At 40.8% G+C, this 12,637-nt stretch overlaps 1 protein-coding gene across 3 annotated transcripts in view; it reads right to left on the minus strand.

Moving 5' to 3' along the window:
- The window catches only part of SMG6 (SMG6 nonsense mediated mRNA decay factor), a gene marked incomplete at its 5' end in the record, with an annotated part of 207,239 nt that overhangs the window by 153,777 nt on the left and 40,825 nt on the right, over positions 1-12,637 (minus strand). For all 3 annotated transcript variants that reach the window (XM_081115789.1, XM_081115790.1, XM_081115791.1), the window contains 2 exons: positions 225-370; positions 7,112-7,173. In XM_081115789.1, coding sequence (XP_080971915.1) covers positions 225-370; positions 7,112-7,173 — 208 coding nt within the window. The remainder of the gene's footprint in view (positions 1-224; positions 371-7,111; positions 7,174-12,637) is intronic.

The following is a 12,637-nucleotide window of genomic DNA, read 5'->3' on the forward strand; positions in this document are numbered from 1 at the left end:
GCACTAGAGAGTCATACAGATTTCAGAGAGTAAATTAAGGATGTGAGCAGCAATGGTAGGGAAGGGGTGTGTGTGTGTGTGTGTGTGTGTGTTTTGTGTGTGTGTGCTTGCATGCACCCATGTGTGTTTATGTGTGTTGGGGGCAGTTTTAGTAGAATGGTAGCATAGAAAAGAAGCTAGATTAATCTTTATCTGTCTAGATAAAAAAAGTGGACATGCCTTACCTTTCAACTGGGAGTTGTGTACAGCAAACATATTGATGGTCATAAGCTGCAGCATGCGAGTACTTCCCAGAGGAGAGGGACTATGCTGCAGCAACACCTGGAACTCCTTGAGAACCTTCTCAGCCACTGCAGGGAATGTCTCCATCCTACAAATACAGCCAGCCCATCAGTGAGGGACATCCCCAAGAGCACTCAGTATACACACACACACACTTTCTCCTTCCTCTTCTCTCTCTCAAAGCGGACAAGTAACGCAAAGGATGTCTCTTTGCTACTTTCACAAACCTGCCTGCTATCCTAAGATTGTGGACAAATTTAAGAGAAAGAAGTGTTCGAGGTTTGGAGATAAATCAACTCAATTTTGGGTAAATAGCTATGAGTTATTATGCTTTGGTATGCTATTTCCTAACCCCTGGCAAATACTGGATTCAAGCTGAAGCGAAATCAAAGTTTCTCTCTGAAACAATCGGTTTTTCTAAATAGCAAATAAATTTCCTTTAAGTTCTAAGGCATACATATTTCCCAAACTCTCTGGTTCATGAATCTAAAGATTCTTTACTCAAGGCTTTACTTCAGGAAACCAGAAATAGCTCTGCTGCTGTCTTCTTAGGTACTATCACACAAACTGCTCCACTGAAGGATCCCAAATTTCCCCTTGAAGAATCCTTACACCGAGGGCCCCAACGATCTGTTTTAGCCTTTCCTGTGTTGCTGTCCTCCTCGCTCTCACAAGACTCTGCTCTCATCAAGGTCTGTATGTTTTCAGGCCAGTGGAAATACAATGCCCTGGCCAACTGCCACTCCCAATACAGGAAGAGCCTGTAATGTAGAGAGGTAGAAATCCAGCCAGTGACCTAGGGCTCCTAAAGAGAGGTCATTCAAACCACTGCCTGCCAAATGTGGCCACTGGATCCCAAACAGTGGTGCATGCCTGGAGCTCCTTTGGCAATAGGAATAAACCACAGCTGAAGTCGTCAGAAAGAAAAAGCAACTTCAAACTTGGTGCTAGAGAGAGAAACCAGGCACATTGGGCCTTAGGGTGATGCTGAACAATTCGTGGTCAGCAAAGTATCTTTTATCCAGCCTCACCTCCCCCCCAAAACAAACAAAATGCTTGTAGTGCACTGGGTGATGGGGTGAGGAAGAGCTTCAGGCTAGATTAATAAACAGCTTCTGAAAAGCCACAGGAAAGGAAATCCTCAAAAAAGACAAAAACGGTTTCACATCCTAGAGAAAGGTGTTTCTAGTTTAACCCAAACCATGACCCTTTCCCCACTAAGTAGGACCCTCCCCAGGTTAGCAAACTCCAGAGCTTTCAGCATCTTGGCAATCTTCATTCCTTGCCCTTAGATGGCAACTCTTATTACTGACTTTCTGTACCCAGAAATCATGCCACAGCTATGGGTCAATTACAGTTTATATTCCAGTTCCCTACTCTACTGAGCTGTCTTCATTTTCACTGGCACAAAACATGCCATGCATTTGCTCCCCCTGCCCCCATATGCCATTTCAAGAGCCCCATTCCCTGCAAAAAAATATAAAACACACACATACACACAAAAATCTCTTTTTTTTCTTTCTCTAAAATGTTTCAGAACCATTAAAACTTTTGGTAGGTTTGGAATGACAGAGTGATATGTTTGGGGCTGGATTGGATCCATTTTCCCCATGGGCTATAACAAAGGTTTCATTTTAAATCCTGACACTGTGCAGCACTCTTTCTGGTCGGAGGTGGGGAGGGGGCTAGCACTTCTCATTACGAGAATAGCAGAGTTCACTCTGCTTGAAAAGCAGCCACACTGGGCAAGTTTCAGAGCCACGTGTCTCCGTGTTGAAAGGCGGTAGAGAGCCAACACAGAACGACATGACAGTGTGTCACGTGGGACAGTCTTACTTCGAAGCCGTGTCTGAGGAAACCTCTTCCCTAGGATGGGAATTGAAAGAGATCCATTAACACTCCCTAGGTCAGACTGGGGTCTGAAATGAGCACCAGGCCAAGTGTCCACATCTTTTTGTTTGTTTGTTTGTTTGTTTAAAAAACCTTCCCTTCGCCTTTCAACTAGTTAGACATCAACAACAAAAAATCAAATGCATAAGAATATAAGTTAGAGTAACTTCAATTCTGAGCTATGAGGGAAGATGGATCTACTCAGACAAAATCGCTTTGTCAGACAGTAACTGAGGGACACACAGATAAAAGACCCTTCCTCGGAGCTCAATAACGGGGTTTCTGGTTCCTAATTTTGTAACTAAAACACAATCTGATTTTGGCCTCAAATTACCTCTAAGTAGTTTTATGTCTTTCTCTTCGCTCAAAATCATATTATAAAACAAAAATTATTACTAAAACTGAGATAATGACAGAATACCATTTATGTTTAGAAAAAACCCAGAAAATAGAATTATGGTTTTTATGGATACATATGTAAGTATGTAAATGCAGTAAAAAGGTCTGGAAGAATACATAAACTGATTCTAGTGTTCTCTCTTTGGAGAGCACACACGTTGGAGGAGAGTTGAAAGAAATTTTAGCCTTAGCTGTAACGATATTATTTATGTAATAATTGTTAGCCAAAAAGCAGCAATAGCAGCAGAGGAGGAGGAGGAGGAGGAAAAGGAGAGAAGGCATAAAAAGATGGTCATTTATAATAGCAAAAAATTGGAAGTAGCCCAAAATGCCCAACAACAGCAGGTGGTTAAGATGGCACATCCGTAAAATTTAATTCTATTTTTTAAAAGTTGTATTAGATTTTTTAATCATGTGGGTAAAGTTTAACATATATTAAATGAAAAGTTTTAAAGTAGTTTAATGTGAACCCTTTTAATACATATTTGTAAAAATAAATGTGTATGATATGTATAGAAAAAAATCAAAATATACATCAAGTGTTAACAGTGGATAGTTATCTTTGGGTAGTGAGAATATGAATGATTTTTTATTTCTTCTTTTTGCTGGGTTTTCTAAATATTTTATAACGAGCACTGTATACAATAAAAAGATTTCTCCTAAAATGCATACTTACTTTTATATAAAACAATTATAATTTTACAAGTAAATCAAAATACAAACATTTTTTTTTAACAATTCAAGTCCAAAACAAATATATCAATCTTTGAATTCCAAGAGATCTTAAAGCTGTGCAAATAGCATGACTAAGTAAGCAAGTAAAAACTAAACTGGTAACTTTAACCAAGGCAATAATAGGAAGCAAAATTATTCTATTTATCACAAATCAAAAGTCTACAGGTGGCCGGCTTCTTGACTTCCCTCAGTGGAGTCCAAGGGCAGGTCTGATCTGTCTGCCTCTCACCAGGAAAGCAAGTGTCTGTCAGGAGCCATTCGGCACCCCTGACTGATTCCTCTTCCTGAGCCTGAGAGGATTCTGTCCTGATCTTTCAAAGCTGCAGAAGATACAATCATTTTCAGGCTATGCATTTTACTGACTTAAGGGACTGCTTTCTGAAGTGATCTCTAGAGATACCTTGTCTCATTTGAATGGCAGTTTTAAAGAAACCAATCTTTCAGACCACACTGGGACCTAACCCCAGGGGTGACTCAGACAGTGACTAACGGGGCAGGACCCAACCTCTCAGATACTAAGGAACACAGCTGAGCTAGACAACATTGTCTTCAGAAAAGCATCAGGCTTCCTAACTCTTCTCAACGTCTTATTTTAAAAAAACTGAACAAGACAAAAGCAACCCAGTAGCAAACAAACAAAACTAAGCCATGTGACAAGGGTAGAAATGAGAGAGAGAGAGAGAGAAAATCACAGTGCTACAGAACATAGGGACTGGAGTGGACTTTGGATATCATCAATTTAAACTACTGATAAGGAAGCCGAAGCCCACAGAGGCTTTGACTTGCTCACTCTCAAGGTCTTATAACTAGTCAGTGGTGAAAAACAAACTCTTTGGCACTTGATTCCTTCTAACACTCCGAGCTTCTTTTTCACTGGATGCTGAAAATAAGGAAGCTTGTGCTGCACACAGTAGGCATTCAAGCATATGATGATGCAATTTGAAATGCTGGACACAGAGAAGATGAAGACTGGGGAGCAACGTTGGGGCTTTTCTCAAAAGGCAGGCGAGACAGTGGATGTGTCTTCAGCTGCTCCCCATTACAAACTCCTCACTCTTAATTCGTTTTCAATGCCTCCCACATTTCACATCTTCTTGGTAATTAGGCAACAGTCCATGTTGTTGTGTGTGGCTTGGGCTCATTGCTTTTCTAGTCTTACAGACTTCTATACTTTTTTTTTTTCCAACAGAAAAGTTTTTGCTGTTTCTGCCTTCCAGAATAAATATGGGGCTCAATTCTCTTTTACCTCCAGGAGAGCATAGGAGGAACACTCATCAAGGGGCTGGAGTGCCTAGACTTTACATACGTTTTCCTCATGTGAACACTACTATAACTCATTTTTTATGAAGGTGCAACTAGATTGGCCTTATCTTTTGCCAACAGAGTATGTTACACGCAGGGATGGAAGAAATACTGAAAAATAATCTGTACCACAGCAAACTACCTCTGACAAATGAGATAATCTTTAAAGGGTTCCAGAAAAGAAAATTCCTGAACATCTTCCCTCTGTGAAATTTTCTTACACCTAACCCAAATCTCTGCAGCTGCAGCATAAGCCTACTTTCTCTTGCTGTCTTTCCACAGAAATCAAAACTACCTGGTTATAACTCTTTTATAGTTAAACATAGTTAGGGGAACCAGCAGCTGTCTTTAAATAAACCTTTTTTTACCTTAAATTTTTTTAAGATTATTTTTTCCTCTCAGAAATCATTTTCTAGCTTTTTAATCATTACTATGGCTCTTTCTCAAGCTTCCTCCAACATATATGTATCTAAATGTGAGCATTTTAAAAGGGGGGGAAAATACTAATGCCTAACTTGATAAAAATATATCCTAAATATTCCTACATTCCGGACCAAGATTTATAACTTCTTTGGTCCCAAAAGTCTCTAAAAAAGCTAGCAAATGGCTAGAGCAGTGGTTCTCATCCAGGAGCAACTGTGCCCCCCAGAGAACATTTGGCAATGCCTAGAGACATTTTTAAATGTCAAAATCAGGGGTGGGGGCGTGGGGAGGGAGGCAGGAGGGATGCTACTGGCATGTAGTAGGTAGAAGCCTGAGATGCTGTTAAACATCCTACGATGCACAGGACAGCTCCCCACAACAAATAATTATAAAGGCTCAAAATATCAATAGTTACAGAGGTTGAGATATCCTGACTTAAAGCAACATGGTATATGAAAATTTAAAGAACAAACAAGGGAAAAGAAGAGAAAAACTGAATGATAAAGTAGTAGGGGAAAGAAAGATGTAAAAAAAATGAGAACTAAAAAAGATAGAAAGATAAAGAACCATAGTAGCTATTTTAAGTGCAGTGCAACAGTATTTCCTGCTATGATGTGTTATTTTATAAAACGATATTGATATCACCTTGCCCACTTGTAACTGCAGCTTTACGTTACTCACTAATGACTGGCCTGGGTCTACTTTAACCTGCTAGAATACTAGATCTTTCTCTCCAGTCTTTCACAGTCTATCCATTTTTGTAGTGATTCACTCATTCATACAACAAGTATTTACTAAGTATCTACTACATGACAGGCACTAAGGATACAACAGTGTTAGGCAAAAACTCCTGCCAGAGTAGAGCTTATCTAGGGGTAGGGGACGTAGTGAGAGGGGAGCTTCTGATGCACCTAGTTTACCTTTCCTAAGTGAATTACTTCATACATATTTCTACTAATAGAGATGCATCTATCTGCAGTACTCCGTTTCCCAAGTCATTTAAATCAAGACTACCTTTGTGATGGCCATCACTGTCACTCTTGACCACGCTGATAACAAATGAATGTGCAATAAGCATACTTTCTAGTTCACTATCCATAGAACAATGTTTCTTCAAAGCAGGACAAAGCCTTTCAGCCTCTACCACTAAGGAAACCTTCTAGACTCTAGAGCATGAGAGATAAACTTACAATATTATGACAGAGAGTGAAAGGAAAATACTAACAACAGTGGGATCTATAATCCGAAACAAATCCCCTCAAAGGGTAGCTCACAATAAAACCTCCAATTCAGAGAACATTAAAATGCAGAAGAGCTGTCTGAGAGCGCCACCACCTACTCCTCCCCTAGGCTGAAGAGGCATCAGCCCACGTGCTCTGGTGTGTAGGCGTTGGCCAGGCTTTAGGGTCACTAGTCTTACACAGTGAAGAAAATTCTGATCCACCAAAGGAATGCTCAAAACCTCATCTCTGTCCAGGGATTTAATGGGTGAAGTAACAGGGTTTTGCACACACAGCACCTTCCCTGAGATTTCTATGTAAATCCATGGGAGATGGTGAAACCATAGAAAAGCCTTAGCATCTACTGAGATCAGCAATGTGGTCCAGGAACCTAAGCGCAGAAAGAAGGGGTATGGTCCAGGAGGAAGAGAAAATGTTGGCAGGGGAAAATGTTACCCTTCTCCTTACAGGAAGGTGGGTGGGCAGCATTCTCCCAAGGAGGGCTTGGCAGCTGCGCCCAGGGGATGAGCACGAGTTCCCTGAGGAGCTCACCAGGGGCTGAGACGGAAGGCAGAGGAAATAGAAACTCAGAGGGATTAGGAGTGGGGGCTGAGAAAATACTGTGTTTAAAGGGGGCTTTAATAAAGGTACAGAGCAGAGAGAGAGGGATAGAGAGTCATATCCCCCAAACTTCATGAGCAGAGGAGGAGAGTGAGTGAAGGGAAGAGAAGAGAAGGTGGAGGCCTCTAAGAATTCACACCCTGTGCCCTCAGTCACAAACACAGTCTAGTTGCTAACAATATTAAATTCCAAAATGACTTGTAATGTAGGAAAATAAAATAAACATCCTGCACACTTACCCAATCCGGGTAAACAGCTTCCCATGGGCATGGAGAAAACTGAGGATGAACCTTTTGTTCAGCTGCATGGGAAAAAGAGAGGAGAAAACAATTAAACTTTCCCCAGTTTCCTGTTACTGAACAGAGTCCCTAGTGACACAATAACCTGGCCAGGGTCTAAGGGGTGGGCACTAGGGATGGGAACCAAATAGACATGCCCAAACTCTCACACAGACCCAGGGCACATGCCCAACAGCTGCTGCTCAGCTGCGCCAAAATGACAGCAGCCTCAGTGAGCGGACAGCACCCTCTGCTGGCAGCCATGCCTGTGCGCAGGGAGTGAAGCAATGAACCCCAACTAGAAAGATGCCTGCAGCTCTCTGAGATCTAGGAGCCACTCTTGCGCCATAATGATGAAAATGAAACACTGACAAGGACAGGGATAATACTGGTTTGGGGTAAGTCTCTAATCTTATTTATGAGCTATTTTCTATCTAATCAAGAAAGTAGGGCTCTTCTTTGGTAAACAAGGGTGAAGTAACCCACCACTAGCTAACTCATCAAATTATACTTCTCCATCTTAAAAGGTCTGGATCTGAAAATTCAAGTGTCTACAAGGGGGCAGGTTTGAAACAGGCTAGTGGGGACAATAGTAGCCTATGGCTGGTCCACTCCAGTTCTGCTCTTTGTGAACCCAGTATTATCATTTATTTCCTACCCCCACCCCCTTTCTTTTAAAGAAGAGCTGAAAGCTGGGTTTTTATGTGAAATCCTCTGGCTTTTAAATGTTGGCTACTAATGGAAAAAAAATGTAAACATTAGGCAAGCCAAAAACATGAACATGCCAGCCACATCTGGCCCATGAAACAACAAATTTATAATTTCAGTTCAATGTTCTAGAAAACCTACTGCTATTAAAACTGAGGGGAGATTTTCCTCTGAGCAAAACAAGGATGGGGGGAAAATTCAACTCCAAAGAAAGCAGAGATAATGAAAGACCAAACCTTGCTGTCATCTTCCCTGGTCTCCTAGAGGCAATGTGCTCAGAGGAGTCAAGGATCTTGATCTCAGGGGAGTGGTTTAGGGCAAGGAACAGTCCAGCACCCCTTGATACTTTGCCCAACAGAAAAAACTCTTCTGGTTTATCTCCTTGCAAAACAGAACACCAATCAGTTATGGCCAATTCTATCTATTTCATATGGAAGCTAGGTGTGGGAAAAGGAGTGCATTCTCGCTCCACCAATGACTTCAACAGCAAATTCTACACACAAGCATCAATCTTTACCTTTGTTTAAATGAATTACACATTTAGTCAGCAATACTATATCAAACATTGATTTATGTAGTTAAAAAGCTCAGGATACTGCATTGAACCTCTCTCTGCAGACAGGTGAGTCAGGGCCAGGGACACTGAGTTCCACGAACAGAAGGGAAAGATGAGGAGCTGCTGCAAAATAAATTGCCAGTAGGTTATGCCAGTTAGCAGCAAAACCTAGGCTAGAACGCAAGTCTCTAGATCTACTAGTAGAGGCAAGTGGTGAAAAACATGGACTTTCCTGTCAAATCTCTGCCACTTAGCTGCTGTGGGATTCTCAGACAACTGATTGAACCTCCCTAAATTTTTCTCTCTACACATGGAGATAACAGTGCCCATCTATTAATGGGTTGGTGCATGAGATAAGGCAAGTAAAAGCATGCCTGACATGTTGTAAACACTCAATTGTTAGCTGAACATTCTCTCCCAATGAATGATAAAACAAGTAGTAAAATGTTAACAACTGGAGAATCTGGGTAAAGGCTATATGGGAGTTCTTTGTATTATTCTTACAGCTTTTCTACAGGTATGAAATTATCTCAAAATAAAAAGGTAAAATATCTATTCTCTCTATTCCTATTTTAACTCAATTATCCCTTTTTCCACAGCTGTCAATCATAAAGTGGTTAACTCATCCATTACCAGGAGAAATCCTTTATAGCTGGTTATATTTATACATACAGAAAACAAAACAATACTAACCCACCTCATTCAAGGCAATTACCATCCCCCAAGCCACAAGGCAGCTCAGAAATTTAAGCACTTAAACGCGTAAATGGGAAGAATCAGAACTTGAACCTAACTCCTCTGATTCCAAAAAGTTCTCCTTGCCTTACACTGCGTCTCTCTCAGGAAGAAACTGGTGAGCCTTATTCACGAAGGGCTGATGAGAAAATAAGAACCAAAAAGCAGTTCGGGTTTACATTTAAGTTTTCCTTACCTATTAGGCAGGAACCTCTACTATGTGACCCACAGTGCCTCCTGGAGTAAAATGAGAGCACTTCTTGTCGGTTTCTGAACGTTGTGTTTCTGTCTGTACTTCCCTTAGGAAGATCCTTCCCTTAGGGTAGTAGATGAAGCCCACTTAATTACCTGAATTTGCATGTACCATTATTATATTTTACTGTATCTAGTAGAAAGTGGATTTCAATGCATTGTATTTCTACCAGTGAGACTGAAGGGAATCTTCGGGAACTTTTCAAACTAGAGGCAAAAATACATTCTCCCTGAATTTAGTTAATGAGAACCACTGCTTTATTTTTAGTTTGAAAGTATCTGTCACCCTAAATACATAGTTGACCTTTGAACAACATCTTTATGTTGTTCTTAGTAACTTCTCTCTATTGTAAGAATACAGTTTTAATACATATAACATACGAAATAGGTATTAATAGGCTGTTTATCGGTAAGACTTCAGGTCAACAGCAGGCTATTAGTACTTAAGTTTTGGGGGGAGTCAAACTTATACATGGATTTTCAACTGTGCAGATCGTCAGAGCCTCTGACTCCCACGTTGCTCAGGGGTCAACTGTAGTTTCTTTTTATTATCACCAACAACACTTCAAATGGGAAAGGAGTTAAAAATGTAGATGCATTCTAGAAAGAGGTAATAAGGCATGTTATATTGAGAAAGTGGGTTTATTACACATTGACCAATATGGGCTTAAGCAACATTGTAAATAACAATATGAAGTCGGCTAGTACTAATGCAGAACTTTTAGAAAATCTAACTGATACCAAGTTCACAGTAAGAAAAGTCTTAGTTTGGGCTTTCTCCCTCTCCAACATATCATGGACTGGCTTTCATTTCTGTAACATTTTGTGGGCAGGGAGGTTTAGAAAGGAAGGGGGGGAGAGAGAATGAACATCAGTTGGCTGCCTCCTGCACGCGCCCTGGACCCGCAACCTGGGTATGTGCATTTCAGACACTGTCTTGCTACCTTTTGGTGTACGGGATGATGTGCCAACCACTGAGCCACACCAGCCAGGGCATGACTTTTTGGGTTATTTATTATTATTATTATTATTTTGTTAATCCTCACCGGAAGATATTTTTTCCACTGATTTTTTTTTTTTAGAGAGAGTGGGAGTGAAGAAGAGGGGTGGGAGTGACAGAGAGAGACACACACACATCTATTGGTTGTCTTCTGCACACACCCTGACCGGGGCCTGGGAATCAAACCTGCAACCCAGATACAGGCCCTTGACTGGGAATGGAATCTGCAACCCTTTGGTGTGCAGGCTGATTCTCTAACCACTGAGCCACACCAGTCAGGGTGCTTTTTGTTTTTTAACAAGACACTCAGATGGTCTTACTCAGATAGAGAAAGAAATGTTTTACTCCTTGAGACTATTTGCCTCCATATCTTTCCTGTACATTAACATACTATTCACCAGAAACTAAAAATGCTCTTCTTTGGAATAGCCCTGAGAAACAGTCTTATAATTATTAAAGGGCTCCTAACTCTTTAAGTCCAAAACCAAGTCACTATGTATGGACTCCTGAGCCTTTTGTTCCATCTAAAAGCAGTGACCCAAAGAGACACTAATGGCAGTAGCTGGATGGCTATGTCTCTAGAAACTCACAATAATGTCTGTCCTGCCATTAACTATGGAATTATGAGTAAAATGGTTTGGGCTGTTCCTCAACTGTAAAATGCAATTTCCACTACTGGCATTACCTAACTCAGAGCAGAAAGGACAAAAATAAATAATACAAGTTAAAGCATTTTGAAGAGTAAATATTTTATGCATGCCTTGGTAATTATCACTCAAAACTGCATAAGTGCTTTGTGAACTGTGGAGCAAGGAAGGAGAAAGGAGCTGCTCAGAGGCAAAAATACAGCACAAGAGAAGATTCTGAAATACACCCAATTTCCACTCCTAAATAGTTGCTCCTGCTTCTAAATAGTTGTGTGTAAAACTAAATTTCTAAGAAGTGAATCACTTTAAGGCTAGTAAGAACACTCAGTATTAAACGAAATTCCAATGTGCATTTTTAAAGTGTTTTGGGGAGCATAAATTATCATTCTCTAATTTATCTGTCCGGAATGTTTCCACTTTTATATACCAAGTATTTAAACACACACACACACACACACACACATACACACACACACACCAACTTTGTTGTTTTTAAAACGGGGTTCTGTCCTCTTAGATATGAGACAACTTAGGTGGAGATAAAATTTCAACGGTACCTATTAGTAAACGTCCAGGAGTTTCAGAGCATGCAATCAAAGCCCATTTATCATCACCCTGAAAGGCTGAGATCACGGGGTGGAGGGGAAAGTGAGCAGAGGCTATGCTGTTCACCTTCATCCCCATACTCCTACGCCAGGCACAGTCAAGAGCAAACCAGCAAGGCAGAGTCTCCAAGCCAAGGAACTTGTAGTCCAAGAACAAAAGATAAACAAATAACATGCCAACTTGCTAACTCTCCATTTATGCTCCAAAACCTAAGACAAGGCCTGAAGGCTATGGAGGTGCCAGGGGCACCATGTTTCCCTTACTGTCACTATCCTTCAGCCAAGGCAAGTCTTTGTGAGAGGTGAGATCTAAGATGATAAAAAAAGGGGGGGGTCTGGCACACAAAATGTGGAAACCCTATCAGTAAATCAATAATGCAATAATCATTTAGTAGAGATAAAAATTATTCATTAGGATTTTCAGTATTCTTCTTTCTAGGATATAAAGAGCCACACCGAGGCTGAAGTAAAGCAGGAATGGTAATTACTCCTCACCTTTACTTTCTCCACCCCTGAATTGTTCTGGGCAGGATGACAGCTCAATTAGCTCTAATTAAGCACAAGTTCCATGTAGAGATGTCCTACTTACGACAGCTGGATCTGAGCCATGTGAATTCATGTGTAAAACGTGCCTCTTAAAACCACCTCTTCCAACTAATGCACCCCTTGAAACATGGCTCTTGCCCTCACACTACAGCTTAGTGCTGCCTCAACTAAGTCTTACATTGAAGCAATTTACTGGCTATTATTTCATTATCTCTCCTACTTAAAGCCAACAGACTAGAGGGAAATTGGGCTAAATGTCAAATCAGCAGTCAGCTCCAGAAAACCCAACCAGCAAGCAGAGGGACAGCCGAGCTTAGAGAACCCGGCATGCTTTCAGAAGGGAAACTGGCACTAGGTAAAAAGAAAGAAAAGAACCACAATTTTGTGACTGTTCTATATTTATGCTCATTTGCTTATTTGGAGGGAGAGAATACGAGA

This window comes from Miniopterus schreibersii (genome assembly GCF_964146895.1).
Source record: "Miniopterus schreibersii genome assembly, chromosome: 16".
In the NCBI taxonomy this organism is placed as follows: domain Eukaryota; kingdom Metazoa; phylum Chordata; class Mammalia; order Chiroptera; family Miniopteridae; genus Miniopterus; species Miniopterus schreibersii.